Source organism: Aquarana catesbeiana, linkage group LG06 (assembly GCF_042186555.1).
Source record: "Aquarana catesbeiana isolate 2022-GZ linkage group LG06, ASM4218655v1, whole genome shotgun sequence".
In the NCBI taxonomy this organism is placed as follows: domain Eukaryota; kingdom Metazoa; phylum Chordata; class Amphibia; order Anura; family Ranidae; genus Aquarana; species Aquarana catesbeiana.
The window spans coordinates 243,499,646-243,513,286 of NC_133329.1; the positions used below are offsets into that span (position 1 = coordinate 243,499,646).

At 40.7% G+C, this 13,641-nt stretch overlaps 1 protein-coding gene across 2 annotated transcripts in view; it reads right to left on the reverse strand.

Annotated features, from left to right (window-relative positions):
• The window catches only part of DNAH7 (dynein axonemal heavy chain 7), a 607,644-nt gene that overhangs the window by 543,357 nt on the left and 50,646 nt on the right, over positions 1 to 13,641 (reverse strand). For both annotated transcript variants that reach the window (XM_073633106.1, XM_073633105.1), the window contains exons 8-9: positions 9,456 to 9,581; positions 6,791 to 6,910 (exon numbers count right to left, since the gene is read on the reverse strand). In XM_073633106.1, coding sequence (XP_073489207.1) covers positions 6,791 to 6,910; positions 9,456 to 9,581 — 246 coding nt within the window. The remainder of the gene's footprint in view (positions 1 to 6,790; positions 6,911 to 9,455; positions 9,582 to 13,641) is intronic.

The window sequence follows — 13,641 nt, forward strand, 5'->3', positions numbered from 1 at the left end:
CAGGCCAGGGTGGTATATAGCCAGGCTAGGCCCTAGCATAGTGGGGGAGAGAGGGAAAGAATGGAGGAGAGAGGAGGGTGAGGAGGACAAAAAGAGGTGTAAGGAAAAGAGGGGGGAAGGTTAGAGAGATAAAAAGAAAGGGGGAGGCCGGAAGAAGGTGCAGACCACAAAGTGGTGGGAACAGAGAGGGGGGTTGTTCTGGGGATGGAAGTCACTCACCAATTATGTCTCCCCCATTCATTCTGGTGTACCCCCGGCTGTGGAATCTATTGTTTGAAAAGTGCCGCTCAGCTGTTCACAGAACTCCTCTTGCAGCACAGAGCAAATGCATGGCATGCATGTGGATGAAGTGTGGGCAGGGTTGGGCGGGCACAAATGGGAGGGGGGGTATTGCATTGGACAAGCAGCAGAGCGAGGGCGGGATTAGGAGGACAGTAGCGACAGGACACAGCCCGACTCCTGTGTAAGCTGGCTTTCTCCACTCTCACTGTGTGACTATGACAGGATGCCAGAGGCTGTGGAGCGCTGGAGATTGAGGTATAGCTGCTCTCCATCTCCACACTGCCGCAGCTGCCCACAAGGACATCGACCGGCTCATCCTCTGGCTTGTCACCCTGCATCCCGCAATAGAGCACCAACCTTCTCAGTGCGGCGGGGTGTGTAATAGCAGGGAGCGGTGCGGAGTCACTTCGTCAGCAAGGATTTTACCGCCCCTCCTATCCTGCCACCCTAGGCGGCTGCCTGTCCTGCCTAATGGTTACGCCGGCCCTGTTTGGAGGAGGCTGAGAACAACAGAAGGTACTTTTTTGAGTTAAGAATGCATATTTGAAAATCATTTATTTTTACTAACTAATATAATTGAAAAATCCTGACATGTGCAGGGTTGTCCTGATACCAAGTACTTGTACTTGGGCAAATGCTCTGATGCTTAATCTGATACCTGGACAGTGATCGGTGCAGTGCTGGGGAGGAGTTACAACCACCGATCTCCCTATATACATTTCAATAAAGCAGCTGAAGGCCGCTTCTCCTCCTCTCACCCCTCCGGTTTTCAGCCGCTTTATTGAAATGTATATAGGGAGATTGTGATTGTAACTCCTCCCCATAGCTGCACTGATTGTCCCTGACTGTCCCCCATATCCTCCTCCAGTCCCCTTCTGTGCTCCAGTCCCCCTCCGTGTCATTTACTGGCTCCTTCTTTTTCCGAATGCACAGACTCAGTGATCATTCAGAGTCAGTTAATTCATAACTGTCACTGAGCATCATAAACTGTGTTTATGATGCTTCAGTTTATGAATGGAGAGGAGCCGCTATTTCCTGTCCATTCATCTTCAGTGCAGCTGAGGCTGCAGAAAAAGGGACTGGGAAATCTCTGTCCTCAGTCCCTTTCCCTGTCTCAAAAGGGAGATGTCAGGGGTCTCACCAAAGCCACCCCTCAACAGGGCAAAAAAAAAAGAACTGTAATAAATAAATATTGAAAAGGTTAAATTGTAATAAATAAAAAACACACTGACACTGTCCCCCCAAAAAAAGAAAGAATTGTAAAATATATATATTTATATATATCTATATATATATATATATATATAGATATATATATATATCTATATATATATATATATTAGATATATATATACTGTGTATATATATATCTTATATATATATATATCTATATATATATATCTATATATATATATAGATATATATATATATATATCTATATATATATATAGATATATATATATATAGATATATTTATTTATTATTATTATTTCAGGTACTTATATAGCGCCGTCAATTTACGCAGCGCTTTACATATATATATTATACATTCACATCAGTCCCTATACCCTCAAGGAGCTTACAATCTAAGGTCCCTAACTCACATTCATACCTATACTAGGGCCAATTTAGACAGGATCCAATTAACCTACCAGCATGTCTTTGGATATATATATATATATGTGTGTTAAAAATTAAATTGTAAATTTGTAAAAAAAAAAAAAAAAAATGAATAAAAATAAAAACTACTGTCACAGTCTACGCATCATCAGTGCTGCATATTAGTGCCACTGTCACATGACATTTAAAAAAGTATCGGTAATCTATATCGGCGAGTACTTGAAAAATAGTATCGGTACTTGTGCTCGGTCTCAAAAAAAGTGGTATCGGGACAACCCTAGACATGCGTATACAGTAAATAACAACCGACATTGCCTAATGTGTTTATATCAGAAATACAAGTACAGTGAGTTGGGCCCAAAATCCACACAGTCCTTGACGCTTAAAAAGTGATAAGCCATGGTCTGGGGTAATAAGCAATATTCCTTAGCAGAGTACTTCTTTAATCATTTATTCTTCAAGCAATCTCCCAGTTATGTTTGTTAGACTGTTTAACAGCTACTTTGATCATTGAGACAACAGAACATAGGGACCTTTTCTACATTAACCACTTGCCGCCCGCCCTATTACCAAATGACGGCGGCAAAGTGGTTTGATATTCCTGACCGGACGTCATATGTCGTGATCAGGAATATCGAGCCGCTGCGCGCCCCCGGGGGCGCGCATCGCAGCGATCGTTGTTGCAGGGTGTCAGTCTGACACCCTGCAACACCGATCTAGGTAAAGAGTCTCTGACGGAGACTCTTTACCACGTGATCAGCCGTGTCCAATCACGGCTGATCACGATGTAAATAGAAAGAGCCGGTGATCGGCTTTTCCTCACTTGCGTCTGACAGACGTGAGTAGAGGAGAGCCGATCGGCTGCTCTCCTGACAGGGGGGGGTCTGTGCTGATTGTTTATCAGCACAGCCCCCCCCCCCCTCGGATCCCGCCCAGGACCACCAGGGAAGCCGCCCAGGACCACCAGGGAAGCCATCCACACTAGACCACCAGGTATGCCCCTAGACCCCCAGGGAAATGCCAATCTGTGCCCAAGCAGCTGCCAATCTGTGCCCAGGCAGCTGCCAATCAGTGCCCACTCCAATGCCTACCACTGCCAGTGCCACCAGGGATGCCCATCAGTGCCTCATATCAGTGCCCATCAGTGCCACGTATCAGTGCCCATTAGTGTCCAGCAGTGCCGCCTATCAGTGCCCATCAGTGCCCAGCAGTGCCACCTATCAGTGCCGCCTATCAGTGCCACCCTATCAGTGCCCAGCAGTGCCGCCTTTCAGTGCCCATCAGTGTCGCCTATCAGTGCCCATCAGTGCCAACCAGTGCCACCCATAAGTGCCCATCAGTGCCGCCTATCAATGCCCATTAGTGCTGCATATCAGTGCCACCCATCAATGCCGCCTACCAGTGCCACATATCAGTGCCCATCGTCAGTGCCCATCGTCAGTGTCCGTCAGTGCCCACTCATTGGTGCCACCTCATCGGTGCCGCCGTATCAGTGCCGGTCAGTGCCGCCTTATCAGTGCCCATCAGTGAAAGAGAAAACTTACTTATTAACAAATTTTTTTAACAGAAACAAAAGCAAAACTTTTATTTTTTCAAAATTTTCGGTCTTTTTTTATTTGTTTAGCAAAAAATAAAAACTGCAGAGGTGATCAAATACCACCAAAAGAAAGCTCTATTTGTGGGAACAAAATGATAAAAATTTAGTTTGGGTACAGTGTAGCATGACCACGCAATTGTCATCCAAACTGCGACAGTGCTTAAAGCTGAAAATTGGTCTGGGCAGGAAGGTGTCTAAGTGCCCTGTATTGAAGTGGTTAAGGAAGGGGTCAAATGGTTTGTATTTACTGATGTAAAAAAAAAACATATAAAAATAACAGTGAATTACCTTTTATTTTTAGTCCTCAAAGTGTTGAAAAGATTTAGTGATGCAAAGATATGAAAAGAGATTTCAGTAATGCAGAGATTTGTGCATAGGCAAGCGATCTGGCAGTTTGGGCTTTTGATATTTTTTTGCATTTTCCTTTTGAATAAATCTGCGAGTGAACCAAAGGCCCCTTTTACACATACAGACCGTTCTCGTCTGTTTTTCATTAATCCGGATGAAAAAGGAACATCAATGCATTCCTATGGAAGACCAGTTGTAAATGGATGATAATCCATTTAAATCCATTTTCAGCCGCTTCCGTGAACATCAAGCCCTATTTTTCATCCATTAAAAAAACAGAACGCAGGATAAACGGATGCAAATGGACAAGCAGTCCGTTGTTGCATCCATTTTTGCATTGGCTGTTAGGAGCAACCAGTCACTGGGGGGGGGTTGGGGTGGAGAAAAGGCAGGAGAGGAGAAAAGCAGTATACAGAGTGAGGGGGCAGTCTGCACAGACAGGCTCCCTCACTTGCCGACGCTGACTGTCACTGTCAGCTTTTAAATGTAATTGTCAGCTCTTTTTTTTCTGTACTTCATAGCGCTGAGAAGGAGCTGTCGTTCGGGCCCGCCACTAAATTAAACAAAGGGGCGGGGTCAATGGGTGATGTCAGTGTGTGACCTCGCCCCTTTGTTTAATTTAGTGACGGGCCCAAATGACAGCTCCTTCTCGGCGCTATGAAATATAGAAAAAAAAAAAAAGCAGACAATTACATTTAAAAGCCAACAGTGACAGTCAGCGATGGCAAGTGAGGTTGCCTGTCTGTACAGACTGCCCCCTCACTGTGTATACTGCTCTTCACCTGTCTTCTCCTTGCACACACTGCCCCCCCTTCCAAAGAGGACCTTTCACACATCTGCTATCATATAGGGGACTATTGGTCCCCTATGTCATAGCAATAAAATCATAAGTAAAAAAAACACATTAAAAGTAAAAAAAAAAACAAAAAAATTTGAGCCTCCCCATCCTCACATTCACAGGCATACTAGAGCTGCACGATTAATTGTTAAAAAATGGCGATTCAACCCCCCTCTTGCTCTTAACTGGAATTTCCCCGGTTCTATGTAAACAGTGCAGAGCCAGAGCTGTCAAAAAAAAAAGAAGACATTTCTCAGCACAGAGAGATAGAAAAGAGATAAAATGTATTGGTTCTTTTAGATCAAAGGAATAAACTTCAGTCTGTAAATTAGGTCAGTTTAACCACTTAGGCCCCTTTCACACTGGGGCGGTGGGGGGCGTCGGCGGTACAACAGCGCTATTTTTAGTGCTGCTGTACCGTCGTTCTTGTAGCGGTATTCGGCCGCTAGCGGTTCGGTTTTATCCCCCACTGGCGGCCGAAAAAGGGTTAAATCCGCTCGTACAGCGCGGCTATAGCTGCGGTATTACCGCGGTATAGCCGCGCTGTCCCATTGATTTCAATGGGCAGGAGTGGTTTAGGAGCGGTGAATACACCGCTCCTTCCCCGCTCCAAAGAAGCGGCTCGCAGGACTTTTTTTACCGTCCTGCGAGCGCACCGCTTCAGTGTGAAAGCCCTCGGGCTTTCACACTGAACAAACAGCGGAGGCTGTTTAGGGGCGGTTTTCAGGCGGTATTTTTTGCGCAATACCGCCTGAAAACCGCTCCAGTGTGAAAGGGGCCGAAAAGACTAAACCTTTTTCTGACACTTGTTGCTTACAAGTTCAAATCAGTATTTCTTGCTAGAAAATGAATCCCCAAACATTATATATATATATATATTTTTTAGCAGAGACCCTACAGAATAAAACGGCGATCATTGCAATATTTTATGTCACACAGTATTTGCGCAGTATTTGCACAGTAAAGTTAGCCCAATTTTTTTGTATAATGTGAAAGATGATGTTACGCAGCGAGAATCATGATTTTTATTCTAAGCAAAAAAATCTTGATTCTCATTTTATCCAGAATCGTGGCAGCTCTAATATAAAACAAAAATTTGAAAGTGGTTAGGTGAATGTAAAGAACTGATGAAAAACTGATGTAAACTCATGTAAACTGATCCATTTTTTCTTTGAAAAAACGTGACTGAACTGATGAAACAAACTGAAGGCATGTGTGAAAGGGGCCTAAATCAGCCTGGTTTATCACATACTGTATATAAGTTTATGTATAGCCAAAAGCATTTTGTTTTAGTTTTGGATAGAGTAGGAATGGATGAAATCCCCTGCCATTTCTTTTTTTTTTCTGCCTGTGTCCCACTGGGGAGATTCTGCTTCACTTCTGCTCCCAGAGGCGCAACAGAGAAAAATTATCTCTACAAAGTGAGTGGAATTCCCTTCTCAGAAGAGAAGATGTGCCTTCATTGGGGTAAAATATTTTCTGACAATATTCACAAATACAAAAAGAGAGGGTGACTCTACCTAATAGAAGCACAAACATCAATAAAAACCCCACAGGGGTTCTAATCCTTTCCTCTAATCCTTTCCTACTCTATCCCAAAAAAAAAAGGGAAAAATTTTATACATTTTAAAGTGGAAGTCCATGCAAAAACTAAAATCCCTGCATCTATAGACACCAGGGATCTAACACTAACCTGTCTATCCCTGTAAAGAAAAAATTAGCATACATACCTTTTTGGAAGCTGATCTAACCCGCCCTGACCGGATCCCACGCTGAGCTGACAGCCGTGGCTTCACTGAAGAGGCGGGTGCAGAGGAGACAGAGGACAACAGAAGCCCCATAGTAACTCTATGGGTGACGTCACTTCCCATTCATTTCACAGCCGTTGTCAGTCGTGTCCTCTGCAGAGCTTCCGCCGCTGGAGATTGGGTCAGAGTGGGTCAGATCGGCTTCCAAAAAGGTATGTATACTCATCTTTTCTTTACAGGGATAGAGAGGTTAGTGTTAGATCCCTGGTGTCTATAGATGCAGGGATTTTAGATTTTCGGACTTCCACTTTAATACATTTTGATTTAACCAATAACACGTTTTCCCGCCTCACTTACTTTTTAAGTAGAATGTCTTTGGCGGCATCAATGTTTCTCATTACAAGGTTTTGGAAAATTGAAAGCTCCATTGACTCTTGCCGACTGTGGAATTCATCAGTATCAATAAGTCGCAATTGCCTTTAGGAAAAAATAAAAACAGGAACTTTAAAAGCTGTTCATGTGTAAGTATAGTCAAAGATATCATTTTTCAATCTTTGCTTGCATGAACAAAAACTACGGCAGAATATCATCTTCTAGTAGTCAGTCATACTGGCAAAGACATCTTAAATAACTAGAGTATACAGCAACCTCCGATTAGGAGCACTTGAAAAAATATCATTATAATTGCATTGATATCAGGTTACCAGGTGCTATCCTGCTAAACCATATCCCGCGAGAAAGTCAGAATTCTTACTATTCCTGACACTTGATGTCATATTTTAGTTAAATATAAGCTAATAAGAGTAAATTCACGTCTTGTACAAGATGCTAATTTCAGCAGAAACTTTCAAATTTTCTGATATAAACAGCGCGGATGACTTTGTTTTTCACTGCCATGGAACAAGTACAGAGTTAACCACTTAAGCCCCGGACCATTTTGCTGGCCAAAGACCAGAGCACTTTTTGCGATTCAGCACTGCATCGCTTTAACTGACAATTGCGCGGTCGTGCGACGTGGCTCCCAAACAAAACTAACGTCCTTTTTTCCCCACAAATAGAGCTTTCTTTTGATGGTATTTGATCACCTCTGCGTTTTGTATTTTTTGCTCTATAAACAAAAAAATACTAACAATTTTGAAAAAAACGCATTATTTTTTACTTTTTGCTATAATAAATATCCCCAAAAAATATCTAAAACATTTTTTTCCCTTAGTTTAGGCCAATACGTATTCTTCTACATATTTTTGGTTAAAAAAAACGCAATAAGCGTTTATTGATTGGTTTGCGCAAAAGTTATAGCGTCTACAAAATAGGGGATATTTTTATGGCATTTTTATTATTTTTTTTTTTTTTTTTACTAGTAATGGCGGCGATTAGCGATTTTTATCGTGACTGCAACATTATGGCAGACAGATCGGACACTTTTGGCACTATTTTGGGACCATTCACATTTATACAGCGATCAGTGCGATTAATAATGCATTGATTACTGTGTAAATGTGACAGGCAGTGAAGGGGTTAACCACTAGGTGGCGCTGTATGGGTTAAGTGTGTCCTAGGGAGTGATTCTAACTGTGAGGAGGAGGGGCTATGTATGACACAACACTGATCACCAATCCGGATTACAGGGAGCTGTGATCAGTGTCACTAGGCAGAACGGGGAGATGCTTGTTTACATCAGCATTTCCCCGTTCTTCCTCTCCGTGAGACAATCACGGGTATCCCCACGGACATCGAGTCTGCGGGACCCGCGATCACACTCACGGAGCCCGCAGCAGGCGCGTGCCGCTGGCGGCGCACACGCGATAACACGGCGGCAAATGTAAAGGGGCGTACCTGTACGCCTATTTGCCTGTCCGTGCCACTGTGTCGATGTATATGTACATGCGGCGGTCGGCAAGTGGTTAAAGCAGTATTATATTCAAAAACAAAAATCGAATATATTGCAGCTTACTAATCTTTAAAGTCATTTTTTCAACTTTCCATCTATTAAATCTTCTGCTCTTGTTGTTTTAACTTTGGACAATAAAACATTTTTTTTCTGCTAGTACAGTAAATCCCTTATACAGCCCACTTCCTGTTTCTTGTCTGGTCACTAGCCAAGGCTGAGGACATCATGCACAGCTCTCTCTCTCTCACTCTCATGAGAGTTTGCCAGGAAGGTAGGGGGGATGAGTCAAAAGTGCACCAATGAGAGCTGCAGAGCTGGAGGTGTGTCTCTGTGTGTCTGTTGCCACAGTTAAAAATGGCTGCAGCCAGACTTAGTGGAGGGAGATTTCTGCAGCATATTTGGCAAATACAGAATTATTTACAGTACAGTATATATAAAGTAACATGCAAAGTGGTTGGAGGGAAGCTTCAGAATGACAAAGATGTTTTTATTACAAAAATATGTGACAAGACTACAGTTCCTCTTTAAATGTGGTGGCTGCGTTCATTTTATTTTCTATCCTTTTTTCCTTTATTTTCACGTGGCCAATAACACACTTCCTGTTATAGAGTGTCTCCACTCTAGATGGAGGAGCAATGAAGACACCTTTGGACAAGAGCCTTTAGGGAACCGGTAATGTTAAGATTTAGTGCAACAACATATACTGTATATAGATTTAATTGCACTTGACTGGCAAAGTAAAGCTGAACTCCTGCTTACACTTTTTAAACAGTTACAGCAGTAGTTTTTTTTTTCTTTTGGGGTAAATGTTTTAAACAAATTAGGGATATCTGACCATTTTAAAACCCCTGTCTGTGTTAATTAGTTAGTCTCAACAAACTAACTGCCACTATTGCTGGACAGCTTGATCTGTTAAAGGAGGTGAAAAATAAATTAATCACTTACAGGCTGGAGCAACAGGTGAATAAAAAGGGAAAAATCATTAGAAGAGGAAACGAGTGCAGCCTGCACATCTGCGAATTGGTAAGCTGCAATATAATGCATTGTGTAAGATAGGTGTACATGCAATATACAGAGAATTTCACCTGTTACTTAGGATATAAAATCTTACAAACATATACTCTTACGTACCCAAATGATGAATGCCATAAATCTAAAACAGCTGCCATTGCTGGGTTTACAGCATTCAGATTCTCCTTTATGAAGTTGTAATTGGCCAGAAATGACTTTTTCCAAGGTTTTGGCACTACTTCCAATCTATAATTAAGAAAATAATAATATTTAGACAATGCAACTTTATATAACTTCCTACTTATGCTTACACATATATATTCAATGCAACGTCAGTTTAACCATAATCCAAAAGCTAACCCACTTCTGTTAGTAATACTGTCATGCATTACAAATATGACAAATACACTCAGGTTTTTTTTTCTAAAGGAGTAGTGGGAAAGTGGATGTTTACTTTGCAAAATGTATGTTTATTCTGCAAAGTGGATGTTAGGTAATAAAGTAAAGCCATGTTGACTTTCAATACCCAAGCTTGTGCAAGTAACATTTTTTTTATAAATAATAGATTAAAAAAATTAAACATGGCTTCAGGTTTTTTGATAAAACAATTTAACTGAAATGTGTCTCATAGACCAAGGAGTTACATAAAAGTAATATGGTAACAAAATACATGAACAAATGGTAAGAGACAAAAGTTAGCATGTCATGCAGGAAGTCAGCTATACAGTTATATCTTGTATCATGCTTAAAAATAAAGCTAGTATACATGCATGTACAGTTGTGCTCATAAGTTTACATACCCTGGCAGAATTTATGATTTCTTGGCCATTTTTCAGAGAATATAAATGATAACACAAAAGCCTTTCTTTCACTCATGGTTAGTGTTTGGCTGAAGCCATTTATTATCAATCAACTGTGTTTACTCTTTTTAAATCATAATGGCAACAGAAACTACCCTAATGACCCTGATCAAAAGTTTACACGCCCCAGTTCTTAATACCGCATATTGCCCTCTTTAACATCAATGACAGCTTGAAGTCTTTTGTGGTATTTGTGAATGAGACTCTTTATCTTCTCAGATGGTAAAGCTGCCCATTCCTCTTGGCAAAAAGTCTCCAGTTCCTGTAAATTCTTGGGCTGTCTTGCATGAACCGCATGTTTGAGATCTCCCCAGAGTGGCTCAATGATATTGAGGTCAGGAGACTGAGATGGCCACTCCAGAACCTTCACGTTATTCTTCTGTAGCCAGTGACAGGTCGACTTGGCCTCGTCTTTTGGATCATTGTCATATTGGAATGTCCAAGTACATCGCATGCGCAGCTTCCTGGCTGATGAATGCAAATGTTCCTCCAGTATTTTTTGATAACATACTGCATTCATCTTCCCATCAATTTTGACCAAATTTCCTGTGCCTTTGTAGCTTACACATCCCAAAACATCTGCGATCCACCTCAATGTTTCACAGTAGGAATGGTGTACCTCTCATCATAGGCCTTGTTGACTCCTCTCCAAATGAAGCGTTGGTTGTGGCCAAAAAACTCAATATTGGTCTCATCACTCCAAATGACTTTGTGCCAGAAGGTTTGAGGCTTGTCTCTGTGCTGTTTGGCATATTGTAAGTGGGATACTTTCTGGCATTTGCGTAGTAATGACTATCTTTTGGCAACTCGACCATGCAGTCCATCTTTCTTCAAGTGCCTCCTTATTGTGCATCTTGAAACAGCCACACCACATTTTCAGAGAGTCCTGTATTTCACTTGAAGTTATTTGTGGGTTTTTCTTTGCATCCCAAACAATTTTTCTGGCAGTTGTGGCTGAAATTTTAGTTGGTCTACCTGACCGTGGTTTAGTTTCAACAGAACCCCTCAGTTTCCACTTCTTGATTAGAGCTTGAACACTGCTGACTGGCATTCTCAATTCCTTGAATATCTTTTTATATCCCTTTCCTGTTTTATACAGTTCAACTACATTTTCCCACATATCCTTTGGCAATTATTTTGCTTTTCCCATGACTCAGAATCCAGAAACATCAGTGCAGCACTGGATGAAAGATGCAAGGGTCTGTCAGGAGTCCAGAAACTCTTTGACCTTTTATACACACACACTAATTACAAGCAAACAGATCACCCCTTTGTGTCAACTTGTGTGCATGTTATCAGGCAAAAATCACCAGGGTATGTAAACTTTTGATCAGGGTCATTTGGGTAGTTTCTGTTGTGATTATGATTTAAAAAGAGTAAACACAGTTGATTAATAATAAATGGCTTCAGCCAAAGACTAACCACGAGTGAAAAAAATTTTTTTGTGTTATTCATATTCCCTGAAAAATGGCCAATAAATCATAAATTCTGCCAGGGTATGTAAATGTATGAGCACAACTGTAGATAGTTGTGAGATAGTAAAACTTTGTCTAGCAATATACATAAAAAGTCAAAACTATAAACCATTACAACTGGTCTGCTGTTTTTATCCAAAACCAGAGATGGGAAGGAGATAGGCGAGGGCCTCACCTTATTTACTAAGCTTAGTGTACATTCACTTTGCTAATTTAACAGTTTCTACTCGTTTAGTAAAGTAGGTGCAAAATGTAGGTCTGTCTTTCTGATCTTTCCTTTACTATCTTGTATTTTACTTACCAGGCATACAGTATAATGTATGATGTAAAAAGGTACCCCGCGCTGCCTAAACTGTTGGTAGCAGCTAACACAACAAACAAAGATAATTTTGTTAAAATAACAGAAGTGTATAAGTGTAGCGCTTAAATGTTTGGGTTGGTTAACACCAACTATTAACATTGAAAAGTGAATCACAAAATATCAGTGAATCAAATTATATTACAAACCATAATATCTATTGAAACAAACGGGAAATCACCCAAATAACAGATATGACATGTGCCTTGTGAATAAATAAAAATTAAAAATTTTAGAACTTGTCTCCTCTCTCCGGCTGTCAGAGTGAGCTGTAGACTAGCTGCAGACAGAGGGGCTGGAGGAGAGATTGGCAGCCCCAGACAAGGAGCCTTGTGTGCGCAGACACACTGCAGGGGAAGATCAACTTTTTATAAAGTTTCATGACGCCCTGGGTTCCAACCGCAGAGAATCCCCAAGATTCCATCCTGGATATAAGTCCGTTTGACTCACAGAATGTATGTTCTTTTGAGTTCAAACTATCTGGTAAGCTTACATCTGCCTTGGTGGGGGCTTCATTGCACTGGTGCTTTCAGCTTTTATTCTATTTTGACGCCAATGCAGTGAAAAGGATCTTTACTTTCTTCACTACACACTGTGGACTTTACAGAATTTTTCACAGACTTTCTCTATATATGACTTCTTTCCATTTCATTTTTTAGGCACATGTCATATGTGGTATTTTTTGCATTTAATTTTTATTTATTCACAAGGCACATGTCATATGTGGTATTTGGGTGATTTTATTTCAATAGATATTATGGTTTGTAGATATAATTTGATTCACTGATATTTTGTGATTCACTTTTCAATGTTAATAGTTTGTGTCAACCAACCCAAACATTTAAACGCTACACCTATACACTTCCAATACAGTATAATGTAAGTATGCAGCTATTAAAGTAAAAAAAAAAAAATCTTAACACCTATCCTGTATGTCTGTTCTTTGTGAGTAATTCGACAAGCAGTGATGCTAGGAAAAATATTATTACTGAGCTGCTAGTAGCGAGAGTGGATATAAGCCATATTTAGAGCGGCCACAGTCTCATTTATTCATACTTCATACTTAATAACGATCTTCCATAATGCATTGATTGATGCTAGGAAAAATATTATTACTGAGCTGCTAGTAGCGAGAGTGGATATAAGCCATATTTAGAGCGGCCACAGTCTCATTTATTCATACTTCATACTTAATAACGATCTTCCATAATGCATTGATTGAGAGGCACCGCCTAATTTAGGGTCCCTGTGGCCTTTTAAAATGGTGATAAGGTTTACTCTCTGTCCAGATCGTGATTGTCAAGGTTTCTTGACCATGTTGTTAATTTTGAGATAAGAGGTGGAGGTATTTATCATTTTTAAAACTTTTTAATCAATATTTGCATTTTGTGATTTTATTATTGATTTTCAATAAAGGAAAAACTAAGACTACATTGCTTGGATCTCTACAGTACCTTCTTCTGGGGGTTCTTTACCTGGATTCATTATCTTGTAGTAAAAATATGCACCAGGAATGGCAGTTTCCATGTTTTTTCCTGTACAAGGTACAGTGTCCTGTAAATTGTGTAACTACATTTTGTGCTAATATTCAACCACACATATAATAATAGCCG